Below are 15,576 nucleotides of genomic sequence, written 5' to 3' on the forward strand. Positions count from 1 at the left end.
CTCAAATAAATTTGCCAAGTTTCTAGGTTTTTCCGGACTCTCTTGTGTTTGTGTTTCAGAGTTTCAGTTCATCTCTAGTCTTTTTATCAAGAATGCTTACAAGTCTTCTGTTCTATTAAAGATCCATTCTTTTGCTGTAGGGTTATACTCAATTTTTCAGGTAAATTATTCTTGATTGTAGGCCTTTAACTTTTGCCTTTTGGAATAATGTGTATTCCAAGATCTCTTGGGTTTTTGGTTTTTGGCTTGTTTTTTTTTTTTTAAGTAAATTCCCAAGTCTTGTGTGGTCCTGAACTTCGGTTCATTCCTGAAGTATTTTTTCTTTGATGTGGGAACTCTGAATTTTGGCTGTGACATTTCTGGGACTTTTCCTTTTGGCATTCCTTTCAGGAGATGTTCTGTGGATTCTTTCTGTTTTTACTTTGCTCTCTGGTTCTAATAGATCTGGACAGTTTTCATTTGTGATTTCTTGAAATAGTATCCAGACTTTTTTGAGGGGGGAGGGGGAAGGGGATATCATGGCTTTTAAATGATTTTAAAATATCCTCTCCTTGACCAGTTTACAAGGTCATTTGTTTTTAATGACATGTATCTTACATTTTCATCTATTTTCTTCAATTTTTAAATTTTTTTTTCTCTCATAGAGTCATTGATTTCTCTTTGTTCTAGTCTAGTTTTTAGGGATTCTTTTTATTACGTAAAGTTTACCACTTTTGCTTTTAATCTTTTTTTCTCCTTCCACTTTTTTCCATTAGTATCCTTGCCAAGAAAACCCCAAATAGGGTCATGAAGAGTCATACATGACTGAAAAATGACTGAATGACAACTTTTATTTCATTCTTTTAATGGTTCACTTCTATGTATTCATGTAGTCCTTGTGGAAAATCCACTTTTTCCTTTTAGTATCTGTTTACAGTTATTATGGGGTTAGATTTGTAACTATTTTTGATGGTAGTCAGTGTTTGATTTACTCATCTCTCTAGCTTTAATTCCTAAATTGGGGCTTTGTTCCTGGAATAGCTTCTACTCTACTGTTGTGCCTTTGGGTGGGGTAGTCAAGCCCTGCTTGGTCTTGCCTTGATTCCCCTGGAGCTGACCTCTATCTTCCATTTTTTTAGGCTTGCCTGGATCATTGAGGTTCAGAGGTCTTACAGGCCTTCTCTGGCATCTAAAGACAGAGTAATAGGGAGAGACCACAGAGTCCCTGGGCCTGTGCTCTCCTGGTCTGAGTGCTGAGTCACTGAGCTCATCAGCACCAAGCTAGTCACTGACTGCTGCATCAGGATTCAGAGTGTTGCAGGCTACTGCAGAATTGTCCCTGGCCTTCTCTGATTGGCTTGGTTCTTGCTTTACTAGAGGCCCCTCCCTTAATATTGCCCTCAGGCTTCTGGCTGACTTTTTTTTTTTTTAATAGTATTGGAGCAGAAGAAATCACTGCCATTTCTCTTTGGATTTCTTGGGCATTACTTGATCTGATGTGAACTTCGGGATTTTGCTGGAGTAGATATACAGGAACTCAGCAGCCTGCCTCTTGTTTAGACATACATCTTGGCAGGAAGTGAGTTTGTTTTCTACAAGGAACAGTACCTATTTCTTGTTTCTCTTTTCCTCCCCCAGTATTACAAATGTGGTGCCCAGTTTGCACTTGTCACCTTGGGAACATTGAGTGCATACACGGCTTACACAGTTGCAGTCACACGCTGGAGGTAAGCTATGCCCCAGAAGGCAGTTGGGATTTAGAGATATATTCCCTTGGTGGAACAGATTGTTCATGGCTTTGCCCATTTTTGTTTTACAGAACTAAATTTAGAATAGAAATGAACAAGGCAGATAATGATGCAGGTAATGCTGCCATAGACTCACTGCTGAACTATGAAACTGTGAAGGTAATGCACGAATTGATGCTTTTGTCTACATTGAGCTCTGTTCCTAAGACCTAGTGCAAGTCAGATATCTCCCCGATTTTCAAGGAATGTTGTGGAATATCAATTGGACTGGTGAAATGATCATTTTTGATGAAAGGTGCCTCTTCCTTGGGGAGTGCCTTATTTTTAGTTTGGTGCCATCTTAAAATTTCACCTTTTAAATGAATTTCTAAGTGGTGAAAGTATGATGACCAACTTGATTCAGAATGAAAACATAGCTGGTTCTTCAGGCATCTTTCACATGCTATTCTCTATGTTAAAGAGCCAGAGTTTTTTATGTCTAATGGCCTATAAAGATCAACTTGAAAGTGTACCTATGACAACATGCAGGAATAGCTAGAAACAGTGGTTAAAATTAGGCTTAGAAAGTTGGGGAAAGTATAGCATCGTGTTGTATCTGGTAGTCAGTGATTGAGCAAGTGTCCCAAGGATTTCAGGATACAGATTGCAAATTGTGTTTGCTGATATGTCAGTTGGGGGCATATATGCTCTTTCTCAAGGTAATTGTCCTTGTATATCCTGTAGTATTTTAATAATGAAAAGTATGAAGCACAGAGATATGATGGATTCTTGAAGTCTTATGAGACAGCATCACTGAAGAGCACTTCTACCCTGGCTATGCTCAACTTTGGACAAAATGCTATTTTCAGTGTTGGCCTAACAACAATAATGGTTCTTGCCAGTCATGGAATTATGGCAGGTAATGGATACCTTTACCTTCTGCCTTCTACTTTTTGTCTTTATGAACAAAGACAAATATAAGGGCTACATATGCCATTGCTGACTGTGAAATGTGTGTAACAAAGACCAACCTTAATATAATTAGGGAATTCTTCTTGGTTGAAATGGAATATGTTTTCCTGATTGTTTATGATGCTTTTCCTTTAACAACTTTTTTTTTAACCTAATACTACATCCTCTACTACATTAGAGGGGCGTTGACTTCGCTATTAGCTGGCTTTACTGTTTGTCTCTATTGTGTGTCTAAAACATCCGGGTCTTATATGACAAGAGCTTTTTATGAACTACCAAGGTTTCTCATTTATCCTCTTGGCCTGCCAGGTTATCGAATTTGATAATTAGATCACAAGATTTAAAATGGGCCATGGTCAAAACAAAGGAGCCAATAACAACTAATTTTTTTAAATGGGGCACAATAAAAGAGAGGTAATGTTCTTTCTCTGAGTCCTGGACATCTTTTCTCTGTTTCAGTTGCCCCATTTTCAAGGTTTCTTGCAAGTACTCTTCATCCCCATCATTTCATTCATTTGTTATAACCTTGATAGTAGGTATGGCATTCCCAAACATGAGTTAAGTCATAAATAAAATAAGACTTAATCACTGATCCTTTAACATCTCCTCATGTTCTCACAGGCCCTGAATATGTGTTGCTAGCTTACATCAGTAAGCAACCAGGCAACACTATGCATGAATTATGTCTTTTGGAGAAAAGAAAAGGATTTTATTTCTCTCTTTGCCCCAATCTCTCCCATAATTTTATGTTTCATAATATTTGGATGGTAAACTTTTCTGTCTTATGCTTAACCTATACAAAATTATCCTATAGCTTCCATGAGACAGCAACCTAGTCTTAATTATCTCTGTATGTAACTCCCACTGTTGTGCTAGGGTGCAGTGATATGCACCTAGTAGGGAGTTCATATGGTTGCTGAATAAAAGTCATAGACTTGGAAATATGAATAGGCCAAAAGTTTGCCAGTTTACTGTGCTTTGAACTGTATGCCAGAACATTAAGCTTCTCTCAGCTGGGAAAATGTCACCTAAATTCATTCTTTCTTTTCTTCCTCTAAATCCTTTTTATTTTGAGGGGCCCTTACCGTTGGAGATCTTGTAATGGTGAATGGGCTGCTTTTTCAGCTTTCACTGCCTCTGAACTTTCTGGGAACTGTGTACCGAGAGACTAGACAAGCACTCATCGATATGAACACTCTGTTTACACTACTCAAGGTAGACACACAAATTAAAGTAAGTACTTTATTCTTTTGAAGTGTTTAAGTCTCATCCCATGAATAGAATTATACTAGGGAAATCATCCTTTTTCACTGGCTGAGCTGATTAATTTCTTCTTTACCAGATGAGTTAAGTGGACTATATAGTAGCCTTTTCTTTCATATTGGGAAGGAGCTTTATGCAAAGGCTAGCTTGGGGTTCATTTCGTTTAGACTTGACTTAAGTATTTGTATTATGCGCTTGGTTTTCTTTTGTTTATAATGAATGATGCAGAATTTGTGATGGAAAAAAGTTGCTTAGAAACAGTGTTCAATAAGGAATTTTTCTGCCATTTAATGGGGAAGAGAATGAGACTCTTTTAAAAGCCTCTTTACTTCTTCCTCTTTTCTTTCCCCATTATTTTCTTTTTTTAGCTGTGTGAAATAGAACATTTTCTTCATAGTTGGATGCTAAGCGGTGGGTAAAGTGGTGTGTTGTTTTTTTTTTTTTCTCTTTCCTGCTAGGACAAAGAGATGGCACTTCCCCTTCAGATTACACCACAGACAGCTTCGGTGGCTTTTGATAATGTACATTTTGAATACATTGCGGGTCAGAAAGTCCTGGATGGAGTATCATTTGAAGTCCCTGCAGGAAAGAAAGTGGCCATTGTAGGAGGTAGTGGGTCAGGGTGGGTAACTTTAGAAAATTCTGCATCATTGATTTCCCAATGTGACTTTTCTCCACTATAACATCATTACAGTCACTTGGAAAATGTCTACTATATGCCAATTGGACTTAAACTATCTTGCCTTTTTTGTTTCTTTCCCAATTTCAGAAAAAGCACAATAGTGAGATTGCTATTTCGCTTTTTTGAGCCCCAGAATGGTAACATTTATATTGCTGGTCAGAATATCCAAGATGTCAGCCTGGAGAGCCTAAGGAAAGCTGTGGGAGTGGTGCCTCAGGTACATTTTTCCTTTTAAATGTGTGGTCTTTGCCTATATTCATCATAAAGAGAAAAAATAATGTGCTGTTGTGTGAGCAAATGTTCAACAGTAGTCAAAGCAAGGAAAACGGGGTGTCCTAAGGCACTTCAGCACTAGAGGTCAAATTTCATGGACAAAAAAATTAATAACCAAAAGCGATCTGAAAAGATTTCCAAACTCAAAATTTGAAAAATGAATGTTAAAAATTGTTTTTATATGTAATTGGGGAAAAATAAAATACTAAATAAAAAAAGATTTTCCAAGTCCCAACCAAGTCGCACAACTTATTTGGAACAGTTATAGACATAATGAAAATCTGGGACAGCCCGATAATTTGGCAGCTACCACTTTGTGTTTTCAATGTAAGAAAATATTACTTTTTTAGAGAATTAAGTTAGAAAAGCAATTGTCCATGCTCTTACTAAATTTTTTTTTCTGTGAAGAATAGGGAGAAGTAATATGTTGTAGTGCACGGTGTACTAGACTTAGAGTAAGGAAGATTTAGGTTCACATCTTGCCTCTGACATACACAGGCTGCATGACCTTGAGCAAGTCTCTCCACCTCTCTGAGCTTCAGTTTGTTCATCTGTAAAATGAGACGCTTGGACCAGATGGCCTCTAAGATTTTTTCCAACCCTAAATCTATGATCCTGTGACTTCCTCTCTCCCTCTATGAACACAGATTGAAGTCTGTTGGTATGATAGAGTGGTGTACTTGTTTGTGAAAGCACTGGGAAGAGTTCTTCTCATTTTTTTTTTATCAAGAAAGAATTCATAGAGAAGATAAAAGATCCTGAAAAAACAAGAAAGAGGTAACCTCATGGGGATTGGGAAGCTCTTTCTTCCAAGCCCTCTAAGCTAGGAGTCAGAAGTGGAGGATCAATATAAATTTGAATCTTGAATATATTTGTTAGTGTTGCTGAATTGCTCCCTTTCCCCCCCTTTTCAAACTTCTTCATTATAAAGGATGGCTGTAATATATCAGAAAATGGAGGTGATTTTAAAAAAAAAAAGATAACAACAAAGGCTTTTTTAAAATTTTGAATCTTAGAAACAAAAAGGAGGTACAATATTAATTAATGGTTTTTGAAGATAAGTCAAAAGATTTGTAATTTTATCAGTGTGTCTACTGACACAAATCACAATGCTTCAGTGCTTTAGGAGGCAGTCTTTATTAGTTGCTGTGGCCAAAAAAAAGTCTTATCATTTGATTAGCTGGCCTTCTAGTGAAGAATTTCTCTTTGTGTCTGCCAGGTCTTTAGATGACAAACACATAGTCCATCATCATCCCCATGTCTGAAACCTTTCCAAGTTGATAGAATCCCCCAGATCATGTGTTTGCTGGCAAAACCTTTAGAGAACTTAGGACTATCACCATGCCATGATGAGGTATTGAAAAGGGATTTGTAGAATGCAGCATGGTGATGATTGTTACATTATACATGATAAGCCCTTAGAATCAGAAAATTCTTATCTTGAACAAATCACTTAACATGTGTGGTTCTCCTTGGTTTTATCCATATGCCTCAGGTTTTATTGTTTAGGACTCTACAATGATTTTACTTCAATCATCTTGAAGAAAATATATTTAATGTATGTAAAACTTGAATTCTTTGGAGATAATAGCTCCTGTTTTATTTAACACGTGGTCCTTTCCTCACAACAACCTTGTGAGGTGTGGTAGAGGTAAAAGAGTATTATTCTCTTTTTATAAATGAGAAAGTGAACTATTCCTTGCTTTCCCAAATTACTTATAGTATCAGCTTTTACTCCTAAATCATGAACCCATTTTGACTTTATTTTGGTATATGGTGTAAGATATTGGTCTATGCCCAGTTTTTGCCCTACCATTTTCCAATTTTCCCAACAGTTTTTGTGAAATAGTGAATTATTAGCCCAGAAGCTGGTCTCTTTGGGTTTATCAAAGAGTAGATTGCTAAACTTGTTGATTTCTCCTACTTGTGTACCTATCCTATTCCACTGATCCACACCCCTGTTTCTTAACCAGTACCAGGCAGTTTTGATGACTGCTGCTGTGTAGTACAGTTTAATATCTGGTGTGGCTAAGCCACCTTCTCTAGCATGTCTTTTCATTAATATCCTAGATACTCTAGACCTCTTGTTTTTCCAAATGAATTTTGTTATTATTTTGTCCAGGTCAGTAAAAAAAATTTTTGGTAGTTTGATTGGTATGGCACTAAATAGATAGATTAATTTAGGTAAAATTGTCATTTTTATTATATTAGCTTGGCCTAACCATGAGCAACTGATATTTTTCCATTTATTTAGATCTGATTTTATTCGCGTGAAAAGTGTTTCATAGTTATGTTCATATAGGCCCTGGGTTTGTCTTGGCAAATAGACTCCCAAATATTTTATAGTGCCTTCAGTAACTTTGAATGGAATTTCTCTTTCTATCTCTTGCTGTTGGGCTTTGTCAGTAATGTATAGGAATGCTGAGGATTTATGTGGGTTTATTTTATATCCTGCAACTTTGCTAAAGTTGTTTATTATTTCAAGTAGTTTTTTACTTGATTCTCTAGGATTCTCTAGATAAATCATCATATCATCTGCAAAAAGTGATAATTTAGTTTCTTCTTTTCCTATTCTAATTCCTTCAATTTCTTTTTCTTCTCTTATTGCTACAGCTAATGTTTCTAGTACCAAATTGAATAATAGGGGTGATAATGGACATCCTTGTTTCACCCCTGATCTTATTGGGAATGCATCTAGTTTATCCCCATTGCAAATAATGCTTGTCGATGGTTTTAGGTAGATGCTATTTATAATTTTGAGGAAGGTTCCACTTATTCCTATGCTTTCTAGTGTTTTTAATAGGAATGGGTGTTGTACTTTGTCAAAGGCTTTTTCTGCATCTATTGAGATGATCATATGGTTTCTGCTAGTTTTGTTGTTGATATGGTCAATTATGCTAATAGTTTTCCTAATATTGAACCAACCTTGCATTGCTGGAATAAATCCTACCTGGTCATAGTGTATTATTCTCGTAATGAGTTGCTGCAATCTTTTTGCTAATATTTTATTTAAAATTTTTGCATCAATATTCATTAGAGAAATTGGTCTATAATTTTCTTTCTCTGTTTTAACTCTACCTGGTTTGGGTATTAGTACCATATTTGTGTCATAAAAAGAATTTGGTAGGACTCCTTCACCTATTTTCCCAAATAGTCTACAAAGTATTGGAATTAGTTGTTCTTTAAATGTTTGATAGAATTCACATGTAAAACCATCTGGCCCTGGAGATTTTTTCCTAGGGAGTTCATTGATGGCATGCTCAATTTCTTTTTCTGATATGGGGTTATTAAGAAATTTCACTTCCTTCTCTGTTAGTCTGGGCAGTTTATGTTTTTGTAGATATTCATCCATATCTCTAAGGTTGTCAAATTTATGGGCATACAGTTGGGCAAAATAATTCCTAATTATTGTTTTGATTTCCTCTTCATTAGAGGTGACCTCACCCTTTTCATTTTTGATACTGGTAATTTGATTTTCTTCTTTTTTTTAATCAAATTGGCCAAAGGTTTATCAATTTTATTGGTTTTTTCATAAAACCAGCTCTTTGTTTTATTTATTAATTCAATAGTTTTCTTGGTTTCAATTTTATTAATCTCTCCTTTGATTTTCATTATTTTTAATTTGGTATTTAATTGGGGGTTTTCAATTTGCTCTTTTTCTAGCTTTTTCAGCTGTATGCCCAGATCATTGATTTCCTCTTTCCCTATTTTATTCATGTAGGCCTTTAGAGATATAAAACTTCCCCTAAGAACTGCTTTTGCTGCATCCCATAAATTTTGGTATGTTGTTTCATTATTGTCATTCTCTTGAATGAAATTATTAATTGTTTCTCTGATTTGTTCTTTGGCCCACTCATTCTTTAGAATTAAATTATTTAGTTTCCAATTAGTTTTTAGCTTATTTTTCCATGGTACTTTATTGAAAATGATTCTTATTGCATCATGATCTGAAAAGGATGCATTGACTACTTCTGCTTTTCTGCACTGGACTGTGAGGTTTTTATGCCCTAGTACATGGTCAATTTTTGAGTATGTGCCATGTACTTTTGAGAAGAAAGTATATTCCTTTTTATCCCCATTCAGTTTTCTCCAGAGGTCTATCATATGTGCCTTTTCTAAAATTCTGTTTACCTCCTTAACTTTTTTCTTATTTATTTTGAGGTTAGATTTATCAAGTTCAGAAAGGGGGAGGTTGAGGTCTCCCAATATTACAGTTTTGCTGTCTATTTCTTCCTGTAACTCCCTTAACCTCTCCTCTAAGAATCTGTGTGCCTTACCACTTGGTGCATATATGTTAAGCAATGAAATTTCTTCATTGTTTAAGGTGCCTTTTAGCAGGATATTATGTCCTTCCTTATTTCTTTTAATTAAATCTATCTTTACTTTTGCTTTGTCTGAGATTAGGATTGCTACACCTGCTTTTTTTACTTTAGCTGAGGCACAATATATTTTACTCCAGCCTTTTACCTTTACCCTATGTGTATCCCCCTGTTTCAAATGCGTTTCTTGTAAACAGCATACTGTAGGATTATGGTTTTTAATCCATTCTGCTATCTGCTTCTGTTTTGTGAGAATGTTCATCCCCTGCACGTTCAGGGTTATGATTTCTATCTGTGTCTTTTTCTCCATCCTAATTCCCCCTGTTTATGCTTTTATTTCTCCCTTTCCCCTTCTCCTCCTCAACAAAGTTTTGCTTTTGACCGCCACTTTCCTCAGTTAACCCTCCCTCTTTATTCCCCTCCCTTATCTTACCGTTACCCACTTGCTACTTCTCCTCTCCCTTCTGACCATCCCCCCTCATACCCTTTGACCCAGCAATACCACTTCTAGGGTTGTATCCCAAAGAAATCACACAAGCGGGAAAAGGACCCATATGTACAAGGATATTTATAGCAGCTCTTTTTGTGGTAGCCAAGAATTGGAAATCAAAGGGATGCCCATCAATTGGGGAATGGCTGAACAAGCTGTGGTATATGAAGGTGATGGAATACTATTGTGCCATAAGAAATGGGGATGATGCAGACTTCGTAACAACCTGGAAAAACCTACACGACATAATGCTGAGTGAGCGGAGCAGAGCCAGGAGAATGTTGTGCACAGCCACAGATATATGGATCCCGTGAGGACCAACCCTGATATACTGCGCTCTTCTCAGCAACCTAAGGGGCAAGGACAACTCCAGGGGACTCAAGATGGAGAATGCTATCTTCATCCAGAGAAAGAACTGTGAAGTTTGAATACAGATCGAGGCGCACTACATGCTCTCCTTTTTTGCTTCTCTTTTGTTTTTGTTTTTGGGTTGGTTTTTTTTTTGGTTCTGTTTCTTCTTTCTCATGATTCATTCCATTGGTCAAAATTCTTCTCCACAACTTGACTAGTGCATAAATTAATTCAATGCGAAGTTATACATGACAGTTATATGAGATTCCATGCCGTCTTGGGGAGGGAGTGGGGAGGGAGGGGAGAAAATCTGGAACTCAAAACTATGTAGAACCGTGTGTGGTAAACTAAAAATAAATAAAAAAACTATAAAAAAAAATAAATGAGAAAGTGATGTTTAGAGAGATGAGGTGACACAGCTTGGCTTAGTTGGGCTTCAAGATCTAGGCTTCTGTGTCTCCAGGTCAGATGTTCAGTCCATTCCAGTGTGAGCATTAATTATGGCAGTATAAGAGATGTGAGTATTAATGGCAGAATTACTATTTTAAATACCTAAAACCATACCTTAGGGTGATGATGAAGCTGAGGAAGACTATAATGCTTCTCACATTACTGTTGTTTATATCAAATAATAGGTAGATTGTGGTTCTCCTTGTTTGATGATAGCCTTCCAACCTTTTGGAGATGAAAAAGAATTTAGAAGATGTAAAAGCAGATACTTGCCTTTTTAAAGTAAAACAACTTTAGGTTATCCCAGTAATCCGTAGCGAAGCATCTAACAAACACTTTATATAGTCCCTCACTAAACAAATGCTTGAAATTTTTATAGTTTGACTAAGGCCTGCCAGATAGAATTTTTCCCCCACAGGTAACACAAACGTATCCCAAAAGAACAGTCCCATAGTTTCTCTGTTATTTCCTGTGTTTTAAGTACCTTTTCTTTGTTAACATTTTTTTCCGTATTTGCCCTAGGATGCTGTTCTCTTCCATAACACCATCTATTACAATCTCTTGTATGGAAACATGAATGCTTCAGCTGAGGAGCTTTATGCAGTAGCAAAATTGGCTGGAATCCATGATGCTATTCTTCGGATGCCTCACGGATATAACACACAAGTTGGGGAACGAGGGCTCAAGCTTTCTGGTAACTTTCAGTTCTTTAGACTCTTTTTGTCAGTGTCAGTGTCAACATGCCCCCCGCGGCCACCTCCTTACCACACAAAACAAAATCAAAATCATCCAACCCCAGTCTTTTCTTGGTTATTTGGTGGTATATGACTGGGTTCAAAATAAGAATTTAGGTCATCCAAAAAACACAAAAACAGTACTAATTAACTCGACATTTTTAAAAAGTTAAATATATGTAGTCTTCAAAAATTATAGACTATCTTGCCCTTCCCCTCTACCCCTCTCCCCTTCCCCCCTTGCACCATGAGTCAGTTAATGATATGATCATGTCATTACCTCTTAATTGACCTATAAGCTACATAATCAGTAAGGGAAAGCTGAGCTTGTTATTTGCCTGGGAGAGTAGCAGGGAAGAGAATGATGATCTGATGGAAAACATTGTAACTGTCATCATGGTTTGGGCAGCCTCTGAACTTCTAAGTAACCCATTAGAACTGCCATTACCATAGGAGCCATTGTGAAACACCTGGAGCTTCTAGAAACTCTCTGGGCTCAGAGAGCAGTGTAAGGAGCTGCAGAAATCAGCAGCAGCACCTTTGAGGCACTGAGCCTAGGGGCAGACTCAGCTGAGCTCACCTGCCTACTGGATGGTCCCATTGGCTCCCACATTTCTCACATTTATTTCACTTTGTTACACAGATGGAAATTATGCTGGAGATCCATTTTGTTTAGTAAGCAGCCTCTTAAAATGTAAATACCTATGGAATATCACATTCCGATGTTTGTGTTGAAATACTTCAGTTTTTATTGTTATCTCTATTTTACAAATGAAGAAATGGTCTTATGGAAATTGATTGTTTTCTTTCTGACACCTATGGGCACTGTACTCCTGGAATGTGGTTTTTGATTGGGTAAGAGGAGCTGAGCATAGAGAAGGGGAAGGAGGCGGTAGAACACTTTTGGGAACAAATCGTGTATAGGGCTGACTTGAGCAAGGTTATTGTAGTTGCAGGCTTAAGCCAGCAAGAGCCACTGAGAGAGGTAGGTGAGTTCCAAAGGTAAAATCCATTGATTTCTAGATTTTGCCCTGGGAATGGTTATGCATCCAGTAATGGGGGAAAAACTTTTCTTCTTCCTAGCTTCCTTCCTTTGCCACATGGCCCCTTGTTCCTAGGTTCCAGAGCTCAATCTAGTCTTGTGTTACATAGGATCAGAGTATCTAGGGTTGTCGAAAGCCTTCGAAATCCTAGTAGAAAAACCTAGTACAACCCCTTCATTTTACAGAGGGATGTGATTTGCCTAAAGTCACACAGTGAATAAGAGGCAAATCTCTGGTCCCCCGGCTCCAACTCCACACAATCTCACACACATATGAGAGAGAGAGATTGAGATTGCTTTGTTTTTTCCTGTCTGTGTTATAGACCTTTTGTATTTGTGAACCTGTTGATTGGGCGGCATTTTGCCCAATCAAGTCTGACATTGTATGTGCAGCAGTCCACAGCCATAGTCTCTCCCAGGAGGTGCTAGGGGAATTTGGGGAGGTGCCACCAATTTTATAAGTCATCCAAGTCATCCAAGGATCATCGGTGTGATCACAGCCTTTCCCTGTATTAGTCTTTGTGAGTTGTTGAAGCAGAAAACATTCATCATCCAGTAGCCAGCCTTTCTGAACTTAGCTAGGCCAGTCTTCATACAAGACATGACAGTCATACAGTTCAGCCTCAGTTGGTAATGGGCCTTTCTGAACTTAGCTAGGTGAGTCCTCACACAGTTCAGCCTCAGTGCCTGAGCTGCCCTGGCCTTGCTTATAGAAAACCTTGTTTGTAGGAAAGTTAGTTCCAAGCTGCAATGTTGCACAGAGTAGGACATTAGTGAAAGGAGGCTCAGAGACATTTGGGTGTAGCTTTGCCAAGTTTATTATATTGCTTTTTTTATTATAATGCTAGCTTGGAATTATTTTGAAGTTTTTTTAATATTACATTTCTGGAGGAAAAGTATAAAGACATGTCCTTTCCCATATCGTTGGCCATCCAGTGGACCTTAATGCAGCTCAGACAAATTCTCCCTTCTGTTTTCAGGAGAAATAGGAGTCCATACTCTAATCCTTCATAGGGTCATAGAATCTTAAGAGTTGAAAAGGCCCTTAAAGATCAGTTTCTTCTCTCTGGACCTCAGTTTTTACCTGTGTAAAAGAAGAGATTTGTAGTAAATGGTCTCTAAGGTTTTTTTCAAGCTTTGATATTCTATGATTCTAGGTTATCTGGTCAGGCCTTCTAAGCAATGCAAGAGTCTTCTGTACAACATCTGTAGCTTTGCTTGAGTGTTCGTGTTGACAAGGAGATGAATTACTGGTAATTTAGGACTTAAGCAAACTACCCTAATGAAGAGAAGAACACAGTGGAGTTCAGGAGAAAAGGAGCCTTGGAAAGTAGTGATAATGGAATAAGAAACTTAGCTAGCTCCTACCTAGAGATAAGAGAAAGCTGGGTTCTGAGGGCAGAGGGATCTGAAGGATATACATAGTAGTCTGCATATGGCCCCCAAAAAGAATTCTGGAGAAGGGTTCAAGAACTGGGTTGGCATATGAGACATTCACCAAGGAATCTAGCAGGAGATAGGAAAGCTCAACCATTGTATAGAATGTGCTTTGGTGTATTGGAGAATGTTTTGACTAATGTAGATAGTGTAAGTGGGGACTGCCCTCCTTTAGCTGGTGTGGTTGGTTATCCTCAAGGTAGTCCCAGGCTGTGGTCAGGTGTTGTGGTTGTAACAAAATGAATAGATGGTAAACTGTAAAATAAATTGTTAGGGACTTACTTTCGAAATTTCTCTTTGGAGTACTTCCTAGCATCAATACACTTTCAGACCACTCCCTTTTGCAATCTGTATCTCCACCTGCAATACTTCATCATATTCTGAATGTTGACCCTGAGGCACTTCACTTTTTTTTTTATTTTTTTATTTTTTTTTTAAATTTAAATTTATTTATTTAACATATTTGTTTTTCAACATTGATTTTCACAACAGTTTGGATTACAAATTTTCTCCCCATTTCTACCCTCCTCCCCCACTCCAAGATGGCATATATTCTGGTTGCCCTGTTCCCCAGTCAGCCCTCCCCTTTATCACCCCCCTCCCCTCTCATCCCCTTTTCCCTTCCTTTCTTGTAGGGCAAGATAAATTTCTACGCCCCATTGCCTGTGTATCTTATTTTTTAGTTGCATGCAAAAACTTTTTTTTTTTTTAACATCTGTTTTTAAAACTTTGAGTTCCAAATTCTCTCCCCTCTTCCCTTCCCACTCACCCTCCTTGAGAAGTCCAGCAATTCAACCTAGGCCACATGTGTATCATTATGTATAACCCTTCCACAATACTCATGTTGTGAAAGGCTAACTACATTTTGCTCCTTCCCAACCCATCCCGCTTTATTGAATTTTCTCCCTTGACCCTGTCCCCTTTCCAAAATGTTTGTTTTGATTACCTCCACCCCCATCTGCCCTCTCCTCCATCATCCCCCCCCCCCTTTTATTTTTTTTTATCTTCCTCCCTCTTCTTTCCTGTGGGGTAAGATACTCAACTGAGTATGTATGGTATTCCCTCTTCAGGCCAAATCTGATGAGAGCAAGGTTCACTCATTCCCCCCTTGCCTGCCCTTTCCCTCCTCCCACAGAACTGCTTCCTCTTGCCACCTTAATGCGAGATAATCCACCCTATTCTATCTTTCCCTATCTCCCTCTCTCAGTATGTTGCTCTCTCATCCCTTAATTTCATTTTATTTCTTTTAGATATCTTCCCTTCATCTTCAGCTCACCCTGTGTCTACTCTCTCTCTTTTACATATATATATATATATATACACATATACATATACATATATATATACACATACATACATATACACATAGATATATACATACATACACCTATATATATATACATAAACATATATATACATATATATGCATATTCCCTTCAACTACCCTAATACTGAGGTCTCATGAATCATACACATCATCTTTCCATGTAGGAATGTAAACAAATCAGTTCAACTTTAGTAAGTCCCTTGCAATTTCTGTTTCTTGATTACCTTTTCATGCTTCTCTTGATTCTTGTGTTTGAAAGTCAAATTTTCTATTCAGTTCTGGTCTTTTCACTGAGAAAGCTTGAAAGTCCTCTATTTTATTGAAAGTCCATATTTTGCCTTGGAACATGATACTCAGTTTTGCTGGGTAGGTGATTCTAGGTTTTAATCCTAGCTCCATTGACCTCCGGAATATCGCATTCCAAGCCCTTCGATCTCTTAATGTAGAAGCTGCCAGATCCTGTGTTATCCTGATTGTTTTTCCATAATATTCAAATTGTTTCTTTCTGGCTGCTTGCAGTATTTTCTCCT

The 15,576-nt window shown here is 37.6% G+C and overlaps 1 protein-coding gene across 1 annotated transcript in view; it reads left to right on the forward strand.

Annotated features, from left to right (window-relative positions):
* ABCB7 (ATP binding cassette subfamily B member 7) overlaps positions 1–15,576 on the forward strand; it is a 121,138-nt gene that overhangs the window by 87,061 nt on the left and 18,501 nt on the right. Inside the window, exons 7-13 of the mRNA XM_036739956.1 lie at positions 1,618–1,706; positions 1,799–1,886; positions 2,451–2,625; positions 3,754–3,911; positions 4,400–4,563; positions 4,711–4,840; positions 11,029–11,200. Of these exons, the coding sequence (XP_036595851.1) occupies positions 1,618–1,706; positions 1,799–1,886; positions 2,451–2,625; positions 3,754–3,911; positions 4,400–4,563; positions 4,711–4,840; positions 11,029–11,200 (976 nt within the window). The remainder of the gene's footprint in view (positions 1–1,617; positions 1,707–1,798; positions 1,887–2,450; positions 2,626–3,753; positions 3,912–4,399; positions 4,564–4,710; positions 4,841–11,028; positions 11,201–15,576) is intronic.

The sequence above is a fragment of the Trichosurus vulpecula genome, chromosome X (assembly GCF_011100635.1).
Source record: "Trichosurus vulpecula isolate mTriVul1 chromosome X, mTriVul1.pri, whole genome shotgun sequence".
Classification (NCBI taxonomy): Eukaryota; Metazoa; Chordata; class Mammalia; order Diprotodontia; family Phalangeridae; genus Trichosurus; species Trichosurus vulpecula.